Consider the following 12,347-nt stretch of genomic DNA (forward strand, 5'->3'; position numbering starts at 1 on the left):
TTCACCCCAATCACCTTTCACGACTTGAGAATTTATAATGAATGCAAGTGGGCTGTTGGACACAATGATGGTTATCGCAGTTTGTAATCTTGCCTTTTTCCAATGTCCAGGGATACAACACTCCACAGAGACCAGTGGATAGTAAACAGGAGCAGGAACCTTGGCTTTTTCTATTTCTTGGGCTGGAAAATGCTGGATTCAATTGCAATGCCATGGAGGAACGAGTTAATACTCAAGCATGGGCCTAATTGCTTTGTACATATAGGCAGCAGCCAGTCGTACACAGGAAAATCCGACTTGCAACAATGGGATGGAAATGCAAGGATGGGGTGGTCAGTGGCACGACCTAGCAATACATCCAAGTCATGAGTTCAAATCCAACCAGGGAAGTTGCTCAATTTAAATTCAATTAATTAATAAATCTGGAATAAAATGCTAGTCTAATTAAAAATGATCATGTAACAACTGGATTATTGTGTAAAACCCACCTGAATTACTAATGCCCTTCAGGGGTGGGAATCTGTTGTCCTTAACTGGTCTGGCCCACAGCAATGTGGTTCACTCTCATCGACCCTCTGAAATGGCCTAGCAAGCCACTCAGTTGTATCATCCCACTACAGAAAAGTTGATAAGGGGGTTCACCATCACCTGCTCAAGGGCAGTTTGGTGTAATAATTGCTGTCCTTGCCAGTAAGAAACATATCCCAAGAACAAATTTAAAAAGCAGTTAATCTCCTTTGGTGGTTTTGGGTAAGGGGGTAAATATTGGGTATAACATTTGGGGAATCCATCTGCTCTTCCTTGATAAAGTTAACTTGAACATGCAGAAGATCCATATTTTAACATGGCATCAAACATGTAAACCCAGATTACATATTCAAGTCATGGACTACGGCTTTTGAAGCCAGCACATCATAAATCTGAAGTGAAATTTCTACCCCTAAAGAGTATATTTCTAAATTTCAAATGCAAAACTTATCTTGTTGGAGTCAGATGATTTTTCTAAATCAACAGGGCATCACTGTTGCAGCTGATGTTGTCAATTGAGCCCCCTCAATGCAAGCATGTTAAATAAGTACCCTCCAGGAAATTCAACATCAGAGGTTCTTCAACCTCCGCAGTGGCAAATTTTGATTTAATCGTTCATGGGATGTGGGTGACATAGGCTAGGCCAGCATTTCTTGCCCTTCCCTAATTACCTTTGAGAAGGTGGTGGTGAGCTGCCTTCTTGAACCGCTGTGGTGTAGGTACACCCACAGTGCTGTTAGGGATGGAGTTCCAGGATTTTGATCCAGCAACAGTGAAGGAACAGCAATATATTTCCAAGTCAGGATGATGAGTGGCTTGGAGGGGAACTTCCAATTTGTGGTGCATCCATGTGTCTGCTGCCCTTGTCTTTCTAGATGATAGAGCTCATGGATTTGGAAGGTGCTGTCAAAGGAGCCTTGGTGAGCTCCTTGCAGATGGTACACACTGCTGCTACTGTGCATTGGTGGTGGAGGGAGTGAATGTTTGTGGATGTGCTGCCACACACATGAACTGGTTAAATGTTGTATCCAGCAGTTAACTTATCTTCTGGTGCACTTGTGATATTGATATTTTGTGGCTCTAACACAATTGTTTTTAGTCTGATTTATACAATACTTAAAGTGTTTTGTTATAACCCAAATGCTCTTAATTACTTGCCACTTAGAGTGAAGGTTGTCCTTAACTAAAAAGATTATATTTGAGATAAACTAATCATGAGTACATTAATACTTACTTATCATACTGAATGGTCATATCTGAGGACTCGTGACAATGGAATAGTTTGGTCAGAGAGAGTATAAATGTTGCTGCTCAGGTCCCAAACTCTAGATTCTGTAGAGTCTCGGAACCAACCCAACTGGCAAGATGAAGTGGCTGCTCATCACCCTCGCTTGCATTCAGCTCTCTGAATGTATGATCAGGTAGGGAATTATCACAAGTCAAAAGAGGAAATGAATAATATGTCAGCAAGGAACAGAAAATGTGATGACATTTGCAACTTATTTTATTTCTTTACAGAGTGCCCTTGTATAAGGGTAAATCTGGCCGTGATGTTCTTAAGGAGAAAGGGTTGCTGGAAGTCTTCCTGAAGAATCATCCATATGATCCCTGCTCAAAGTTTGAACAACCCTTAACTCTGGATACAAATGAACCAATGATTAACTACTTGGATGTAAGTAATCTCGCAGTTTGCCAAACAAAAGAGAAAACTACATCTTAACTTACATTTATTGCAGCTTCCACCTGTAATCTATATTATTCTCAGTGCCAGTTGCTGGTTAAGGGCAATAATTCAGTGGCACATAAACTGTGTTAGTAGACCTTGTGCTGTAGATATTTAACCTGCTATAATTTACACGGCAATTGTCAATGGATGGGATTTAGCTGTTCTATATGTTGTTGGGTGCCTCATGTCATTTGGACATATGTGGATTAAGTAAGGAAATTTGGCATAGACTTGTTCAACATAAATCATGTTAAATGAATTTGATTATAATTTTTGATGAGGTAACAGTGCAAGTTGATCAGGGTCATGAATTTGATATTTTTCTTTATTCATTCATGGAATATGGGCTTCCCTGGCTGGGCCAGTGTTTATTGTCCATCCCTAGTTGCCCTTGTGAAGGTGGTGGTGAGCTGCCTTCTTGAACCATTGCAGTTCATGTGGTGTTGGTAAACCCACAGTGCTGTTAGGAAGGGAGTTCCAGGATTTTGAACCTGCGACAGTGAAGGAGGGGCGACATATTTCCAAGTCAGGATGGTGAGTGATTTGGAGAGGAATTTCCAGGTGGTGGTGTTCCCATCTATCTTCTGCCCTTGTCCTTCTAGGTGGTAGTGGTCGTTGGTTTGGAAGGTACTGTCTAAGGAGCCTTAGTGAATTCCTGCAGTGCATCTTGTAGATGGTACACACTGCTGCTACTGTGCGTCAGGGGTGGAGGGAGTGAATGTTTGTGGATGTGGTGCCAATCAAGTGGACTGCTTTGTCCTGGATGGTGTCAAGCTTCTTGAGTGTTGTGGGAGCTGCACTCATCCAGGCAAGTGGGTAGTTCTCCATCATACTTCTGACTTGTGGACAGGCTTTGGGGAGTCAGGAGGTGAGTGACTCGTAATGCGATTCCAAGCCTTTGACCTGCTCTTGTAGACACAGCATTTATATGGCTAGTCCAGTTCAGTTTCTGGTTACTGGTAATCCCCAGGATGTTGATATTGGGGGATTCAGTGATGATAATGTCATTGAACATCATGGGGCGATGGTTGGATTCTCTGTGTTTGGAGATGCTCATTGCCTGACACTTATGTAACGCAAATGTTACTTGCCAATTGTCAGCACAAGCCTGGATATTGTCCAGGTCTTGCTGCATTTGGACAGGGACTGCTTCAGTATCTGAGGAGTCGCAAATGGTTCTGAACATTGTGCAATCATCAGCAAACATCCCCAATCCTGACCTTATGATGGAAGGAAGGGCATTGATGAAGTAACTGAAGATGGTTAGGCCAAGGACACTACGCTGAGGATCTCCTGCAGTGGTGTCCTGGAGCTGAGATGACTGACCTCCAACAATCACAGCCATCTTCCTATATGCTCAGTATGACTCCAACCAGTGTAGATCTTTGCCCCCTGATTGGCATTGAATCCAGTTTCGCTAGGGCTCCTTGAGGCTATACTTGGTCAACTGCTGCCTTGATGTCAAGGGCAGTCACTCTCACCTCACCTCGGGAGTTCAGTTCTTTTGTCCATGTTTCAGCCAAGGCTATAATGAAGTCAGGAGCTGAGTGGCCCTGTCAGAACCCAAACTGGGCATCAGTGAGCAGGTTATTGCTAAGCAAGTGCCACTTGATAGCACTGTTGATGAACCCTTCTATTACTTTACTGATAATGGAGAAATGGAGAGTAGACTGATGGGGCGGTAATTGGCTGGGCTGGATTTGCCCTGCTCTTTGTGTACACGACATACCGGGCAATTTTCCACATAGCTGGGTAGATGCCAGTGCTGTAGCTGTACTGGAACCGCTTGGCTAGTAGTGCGGCAAGTGCTGGAGCCCAAGCCTTCAGAACTATTGCCGGAATATTGTCAGGGCCCATAACCTTCGCAGTATCCAGTCCCTTCAGCCGTTCCTCGATATCACGTAGAGTGAATCAAATTGGCTGAAAACAGGCATCTGTGATGCTGGGGACCTCCAGAGGAGGCCGAGATGGATCATCCACTCGACACTTCTTGCTGATGATTTTTGCGAATGCTTCAGCATTATCTTTGTACTGCTGTGCTGGGCTCCTCCATCATTGAGGATGGAGATATTTGTCGAGCCTTCTCCTCCAGTGAGTTGTTTAATTGTCCACCACCATTCACCACCGGATGTGGCAGCACTGCAGAGCTTAAATCCGATCTGTTGGTTGTGGGATAACTTATCCCTATCTATCACTTGCTGCTTATGCTGTTCGGTGCACAAGTAGTCCTGAGATATAGCTTTACCAGGTTGACATCTCATTTTCAGGTATGCCTGGTGCTGCTCCTGGCATGCCCTCCTGCACTCTTCATTCATACGGGAATTCCTAAAAACATTTGATAAAATGCCACATAACAACTTGTCATCAAAGTTGAAGCCATCGAATCAAAGGGACAATGGCAGTGACTTCATAAATAGATCATAAAAACAAGGAAATTATGATGAACCATTAGACAAAATATTGATTCAACCTCAACTGGAGTCAAATTTCCAATTCTGAGCACCACATGATAGGAAGGATACAAAGGCATTAGAAAGGGGACAGAAAAGATTCAACAGCTGGTTCCAGGAATGAGAAACTTCAGTTCCATGGATAGGTTGAAAAAGCTGGGGCTGTTGTACTTGAAGAGAAGATTAAGAGTACATTTGATAGAGGTTGTCAAAATCATTGGGAGAATGGTCAAGAACGAGTGGTTACTGATTTAAGGCGGTTGGCAAAAGAACACAAGGAAACAGAAGGACAAAGCATTTTTTACACAGCCGGTGGTTAGGATCTGGAACGTGCTGACTAAAAGGGTGGAGGAGGCAGATTCAATTGCAGCTTTGAAAAGGAAAATGCATAACTATCGGAAGAGAAAATATTGGCAGGGACACGGGGATAATGCGGGGGTGTAGGCCTATATGAATTGCTATTCCAGAGAGTTAGCAGGACATGATGGGTCAAATGGCCTCCATCTACACTGTAACCATTTTATGTTTCTATGAAAAGCTGGTGATCACAACATTGAATCCTTTTGATCTGGATTTGAAACTTCTCATTCATTGTGAGAAATTACTTGTGATTTCTGTAGCCCTACGAACTGGCAGCTGCTTGTCTAACCAATGCTGATGGTTACTGGAATAATATTCCTGGGTACCTTTAATGAACATGGCTAGTGTTGCTGGGTGGGTGTTTAACAATGCTATCAGTCTTGTTAGCATCAGTTAGAGTTGAGATGCGACCTGAAGTTTAAAGAGAACATGAATGAAAGGTGCAACAGCATCTTAGCCATGAAGTATATATTCAGCATAATACATAGGAACAGATGCATTGCTCATTAAATCTCTTGCATTTAAATAGCTACACTCTTCTACTTCTACATCATGTGATTAGAATAAAGGAGTGATGGGAAGATTTACATTTTCTAATGGGTGTAGAGGAACCTGAGCCTAATAACACAATGATATATTTCCAGGTGATATATTTTGGTCTTTCTCTTTTTGCTGACAGTTGTCATACTATGGAGCAATCAGCATTGGGAATCCACCACAGAGCTTCACCGTCATCTTTGACACTGGCTCATCCAATCTCTGGGTCCCATCAGTTTACTGTTCTGAAAAGTCATGCAGTAAGTAAATATTACCCTGCTGTTAACATACTTCCCTTTGTGAATTGTCTTCATGTTAAGGTCAGTTGTGTTAGGAAGAGAGTCAAATTTCTACAATAGTCACAGTTGAACAGTGTGTTTTGTAAGATTGGATGAAACCCTAGAATTTTGCTTGGTTATCTCTGGGCTCGGAGAGAAATTTAACCGAGCTTTGATTTCTTGGAGGTTTTCGCTGTGGTTCTTTGTCTCCCTCTGGATATGGATAAATCTTAGGTTGAAGGTACATTAAGATCTTAGCATTAGTGTAAAATAATTTCCAGTTCACACTCCTGGATCGGATGGTTACTGGCAAAGATAATGGACGGTGGAGATTTTGCGGCAACAAAGCAAATTGAAAATCTGGAACCTGTCGGAACAAAGTTTTGAAACCTTAGTGATAAGTCAGTTCATAAAAATACTAAACTAATCAAAAGTACACAACAAAGGTACATTCTCCATAACGCTGAGTCATAGAGTCATGAAGTCATTATTGCACAGAGGGGACAATCTAGCCAATCGGGTCCATGCCAGCTCACTGTAGAGCAACCCAGTCAGTGCTATTCCATGGCTCTATCCCCATAGCCCTGCTGGTTTATATTCCTCAAGTTCTCACCCAATTTCCTTTTGAAATCATTGATTATTTCTACTGCCCATTCTTGTAGGCAGCAAGTTCCAGGTCACTACTGCCCACTGCTTAAAAAAGTTCTTCCTGACATCCGCTTGCATCTTTTGCACGAATCCTTAAATCTGCGCCCTTGGTCTTTAAATTATCAGCTAATGGGAACAGCCTTTCTTTCTCTACCTTATCTAAACCCATCATAAATTTATTATCTTCTACAACTCTATCAAATTTTCCCTCAATCACCTTTGCTCCAAAGAGAGGGACCCCAGAATCTCCAACCTGACCTGGTAGCAAAAAATCCCTCACCCAGGGACCATTCTGGTGTCATGTTAAATTTGATTAGGTTTAAGCTTATCCAATGGCTAGGCTAACAAGAGGGTCTCCACTAGACTGTCTTCCTTTGTAAGTGTGCACATGGACACACACGTGCACACACATGTCCAACTCAGAGCTCCACCTCACACATGAACACAGCTTTCTGATCCTCCTCATATTCTCAGCACCTCATTCCAAGGAAAAGGGAACCAGTAATACACCTAAGAGGCTAAAAAAAATTTGGTGGGTGCTTGTTTAAAATAGAAACTTTTAAAAATGTGAGTAATTGATTCTTTTCTGGCACAAAAGTTTCTTGATGTATTAGACTAAATGGTGAAATGTTTTTGTTATTAATTTCATGAAATGAATGTTCTGTTCCAGTGGTACATAAAAGATTCAACCCCAAATTGTCATCAACATATCGTTCAAACAACCAGGGTGTATCTATCCAGTATGGTACAGGAGCCATGAAAGGAATACTGGGATATGACACTATCAGAGTAAGTAGATTGTAGCCCCTTCATCAAATAAATTCAACGACAAAACAGTGATAATTGATGTCTAAGGTAATATGTTCCAGATCAGGACACAAGATATTGGCATCAAAAACAATGAGTTTGATCAGTTGGAAGACGAACAGATACGTGGGAGTGTAATGATGATGTAGCAGAGAGTGTCTCAACGTCCAAGTTGTGGATTTGTAATAAAATCTGCCTGAAATTCTTTCCAATGAAACAGTAGATATTTGATGAAAATGCTCCCTTCATTCAGTTCAACTCACACCCTTATGTCTATTTGAGTTGAATGTGGTATTTGACATCTGTCAGTCGTCTGCCTTAACTCAGTGGTAGCACTCTGAGTCAGAAGGTTGCAAGTTCAAACCCACTTGTACAGATAATCCAGATTGAGACTGCCATAGTGTTATAGGTAACCTTTGAAGTGGATGTAAACAACCAGCATCTACTATTCAAAGAAGCTCATGTGGCTACTCCCCATTTCTTTTCCAAAATTTATCCATGAACCAGGATTGTTAAAAAAAAGTTTAATTGGTCATCTAACCCATTGGGGCTCATGATTGGCTGCATGGGTGTGGGAAAATATATTTGCTAAGTGCAGTTTATGGAGAAGTTACAATTCACTGGATAACATTCTGCTCAATTTCTCATGAATAATCACTTGACTTTATTTTTCTAGATTTCAAGCATTGCTATCCCTGGTCAGGAATTTGGTTTAAGTACAACTGAACCTGGTGGTTTCTTTTCCTATGTTAAATTTGATGGAATTCTGGGCATGGGCTTTCCATCTCTTGCAGCATCAGGAGCTACCACTGTATTTAGTAACATGATGTCTCAGAGACTGGTGGATGAGCCTCTCTTCTCTGTGTACCTAACAAGGTGAAAATCTTTTATGCACTTGTTGCTACATATTATTTCCCTGAATGAAACAGGAACTGCTTATTTAGCTTTCACTCAAACAATCAGCTTGCCTTAGTTGTTAACACTCTTTTCTTTGTTTCAATGCCATGGGCTCAAATCGAATGTAAAACTTGAGCACATTGTGAATGTCAATACTTTAGTGTGGCATTGTACTCCACACCTGAAGTTCCATGGGCAGTTTTGGTCCCTGTATCCAAGGAAAGATATAGTTGCATTGGAGGCAGTATATCAAAGGTTCACTAGATTGGTCCCTGGGGTAAGAGGGTTATCCAATGAAGAGATGTTGAGTAAATTAGCTTTATATTCTCTGGAGGTTAGAAGAATTAGAGGTGAGCCCAGTAGTGCTCAATTGCTCAACATTTGATTCTGTGTCACTGTTCACTGCTCACTGTGTATGATTAGTTAAGCCTGGCTGTGATCACTTCAAGAGAGAGAGAGAGGCAGAGACTGAACTGAGGCCTGCTGCTGCAAGTGTGGAAGCAGGCATTTTTAAAGCATTGTAAATAAATCTTATCCTGTGCAAGTAGAAAATGGTGTATCATCTCTGCATATCTCCGATGCATAAAATACAACAGCCTCATTGAAACATATAAGGTTCCGAAGGGCCTTGACAGGATGGACACTGAGTGGTTATTTTCTGGCTGTGGAATTTAGAACAAAGGGGCACAGAGTCAGGATAGATGGCCTGGGCTGGCATGTTGAGAAACCTCTTCACTATCAGGATATTGTGAATCTTTGGCATTCTCTACCCCAGAGGTTTGCGGATGCTCCATCATTGAGTATACTTAAGGCTGAGATAGACAGATTTTTGGCCACTCATGGAATTGATGGATATGGGAAGTGGGCAGGAAACTGATGTCCGTGGTATCTTTTCACTGAGTTTGCTCAGATTATTTGTGGGACACTGCTGTGTACAAACTGCCTACCACCTTTGTCTACACTGCAATGTTAAATACACTTCAAAAGTATTAGTTGGGTGAGAAGAATTTAAGGCCATTCTCAGGATGTGAAAGTCTCAACATCAATGCAGGTGCTTTGTATCAAAGTGATTTGGTTCCAAACCTTGAATTTGTCCTCTGGTGCTTCAACCCAATTCAGAATAGAACCAATAAACAGAGCCAGAATATATTCCGCATCACTCATTTAAAATGTATAGTTCCCCAATTTGAATTTATAATTTTGAATTCATTTTTACTATTTATGGCAACATTGCAATCAATGACTTTTAGTAGCTGCTTTAGAAAGTTGTTTATTTTAGATTTAATACCCAATAGGCAGTCACATTACTAAGTGCTACCTCTAATCTGGAAATATATCAATCTCTGAGCTTTTCTTGAAATCTCTTTTGTTTTACAGACAGCAAGGTCAGTCCGGCAGTGAAATCCTATTTGGTGGAATTGATTCAAGTCACTACACAGGCCAAATTCACTGGGTTCCTGTCACTCGTGATGCCTACTGGCAAATCCTCATTGACAGGTAAGTGATTACCCATCGACAAGAGGAATAGATATTTTCTGCTTCTCTACTGAAGTCTGAGATAATGGTTTTAACAAATTATATTGAAACAAACAAACTAAAAGGAAAGAAGGAATAAAATACTTAGACTAATTTTAAGATCTCAGCTGAATCAGCGTTTATTTAAGATATAATGAATGTCTCAGCGAGCTAGGAAACTCAACGTGCTATTAATTGTTCAATTTGTCTAATACTTGAGGCAGTTTTAAGTCTTTGACGAATTCTTGACGCATTTTTCTCTGTCCAGGGTGACAATTGATGGTGAGGTTGTGGCCTGCAGTGGAGGTTGTCCTGCCATTGTTGATACTGGTACTTCTCTTCTTGTTGGCCCCAGTACGCCCATTGGCATTATCCAGCAGGGCATTGGAGCAACTCCAACTTACTATGGAGAGGTAAACCCATGTTCCAACATTGGGCGTGGATGTGGAGTGTCTGAGTGTGCATCAATGAATCATTCACAATGCAGCCTCTAACAGATCATTTACACTATGACAAAATGCTACACGCTACATTTGTAAAAAATCTTGCAAATCCTCATCCATAATTTGCTCTGTGGATATTCCCTCAGCCTCTTGTGTGTGGAGGTGTGGATGGTATGTGGGAAGGGAGGGGTAGAGTGGGCGGAAGAGAGTGGACAGAGTGATGTTAAATTAAATTTCACAAATATGAGGCAACAATCACACTAGTATGGACATACTACCCTATAAATATTTGAAAGGCACCAATATTTGTAGCAAAATTAAGGTGAGGAGTCTTTACATTTTGGAACCTTCTTATTCAAGGGGAAAATGTCATGCAGAAATAGTACACGGAATCAGCAGACAAAATGTGAAATCCATTATCCTATTTATTATTGTTTTGGCATTGAGATGAACACTGATATTTAGAAATGTTTTGGTGTGATGTTGCTATATGGAAATTAAATCTATCCTGGGAATCGCCAATCTTTCTCTTTAACCATTTCCTGTTATCCTGCTTGTGTATTCCAATTTCACCTCATCTTTAGCTCAATATGGATTAGTTAGGAATGGCATTGCACTATAAATGAGTTATTATAAATCTTTATACTGACACAATGACTGAATGCTGTTTCTATTTTCTTACAGTACAACATAAATTGTTACAATCTGCAGAACATGCCTGATGTGGTCTTCACAATCAATGGAGTGGATTTCCCTCTCCCCCCACAAGGTTACACGTTGCAGGTGTGTTATTGGACAGCAATGGGGTGCTAGAATAAACTTTGAAATTTTAGAAGATGCAATAGGAATATTTTTTTAATGTTAATTGTTCTCCTTTTCCTTACAGCAAACTTTTGACGAGCAAAGAAGCTGCATCAGTGGATTTGGCGTTACTGGTGGAAACCTCTGGATCCTGGGAGATGTGTTCATTGGGGAATATTACTCCATTTTCGACATTGGGAACAATCGTGTGGGTTTGGCTAAGGCTGTCTAATTTCTTCATCTGTATTCTCATTAAAAGCACACCTCGATCTGCATTTTAAGCCATCACATGACTCTCCAGTACAGCAGTTGTCACCTGGCTGCAGAGTGTAATAGAGGAAGTCATCATCTCTTGAATAACAATAAACAAATATATACAATTGGCAATTGGCTGTGGTTTGTGCTCAGCAGAACTCTGCACTAAATCACAGCTGAAAAACAAAGAAAATAGAAATGACAATTAAAGAAATGCCTTGTCACTGTGTGTTTTTATAGGAACAGACTAAGGACACTGATTCTGGATTGGAAATGAGAATGTTGATAGAGTCTAATTATATTCCCTCTCTGATTGTGCAGCACTTTCACTCTGTTATCTTTTGGTTCTGACATTCAGCCGTGATATATTATTGGTGCAGTGATTCACTCCAGAGACATACACATTTCTGCTGAATGTGGATGACCTCTGCAGTGAAACCTGATTTGAAGTAAATGTGATCCTAACATCACACGGCAGCCTTTTCTCTCCTTTTCTCTTCATTATATTCGTTCTTAAAATTGTTCAATAAAATATCAACATGCAACGCATACTCCCAGTTCTCCTGTTTCTTGTTCCATTTACTTCTGTGTGTGGAGGAGCCTGAATTCATTTCACATTTGAACTGTCTTGTGAGGTGATCCACTCATGTCAAAGTTTGCCAAACACAGGTAGGAATTTGTAGATCACATGAGAAGTGGTTGTTGAATAATATCTTCAGAAATTTGGAAGTGGCCTGATGAAGTCTCGTTCTGGTTCTATTTATGTCTCAGAGTAATTCAAATATAAGATCCCATTGATTCAAGATGCTGGATATTATGGCATAGTGTACAAGAGCGTTGTGTATACTTCTGGGCGCCACATTATAGGAAGGATGTGAACACATTGGAGAGAGCGCAGAAGCGTTTACACGAATGTTTCCAGGGATGGAAACTTCAGGTACAGAGATAGATTGGAGAGGTTGGGGCTGTTCTCCTTGGAGAGAAGAAGCCTAAGCAGAGATTTGATAGAGATATTCGAAATCATGAGGGGGCTGGACAGAAACGATGGACAGAAGCTGTTCCCACTCGTTAAAGGATCAAGAACGATAGAGCTCAATTTAAA

At 41.0% G+C, this 12,347-nt stretch overlaps 1 protein-coding gene across 1 annotated transcript; it reads left to right on the forward strand.

Annotated features, from left to right (window-relative positions):
• Positions 1-1,893: 1,893 nt before the first annotated feature.
• On the forward strand, positions 1,894-11,260 carry LOC144683234 (pepsin A-4-like). The gene is made up of 9 exons (XM_078546192.1): positions 1,894-1,942; positions 2,037-2,200; positions 5,744-5,861; positions 7,198-7,316; positions 8,011-8,210; positions 9,609-9,728; positions 10,015-10,159; positions 10,874-10,995; positions 11,096-11,260. Exons 1-9 carry the CDS (start codon positions 1,894-1,896, stop codon positions 11,220-11,222), a joined length of 1,164 nt encoding a protein of 387 aa, XP_078402318.1. The 3' UTR covers positions 11,223-11,260.
• Positions 11,261-12,347: the final 1,087 nt, after the last annotated feature.

This window comes from Cetorhinus maximus, chromosome 8 (assembly GCF_964194155.1).
Source record: "Cetorhinus maximus chromosome 8, sCetMax3.hap1.1, whole genome shotgun sequence".
NCBI lineage: Eukaryota > Metazoa > Chordata > Chondrichthyes > Lamniformes > Cetorhinidae > Cetorhinus > Cetorhinus maximus.

Coding starts and splice junctions, on each gene's coding strand:
- LOC144683234 (XM_078546192.1), top strand. CDS start 1,894: ATGAAGTGGCTGCTCATCACCCTCGCTTGCATTCAGCTCTCTGAATGT. Junction 9,729..10,014: donor TGGCAAATCCTCATTGACAG/GTAAGTGATTAC, acceptor TTCTCTGTCCAG/GGTGACAATTGATGGTGAGG. Junction 10,160..10,873: donor CTCCAACTTACTATGGAGAG/GTAAACCCATGT, acceptor ATTTTCTTACAG/TACAACATAAATTGTTACAA.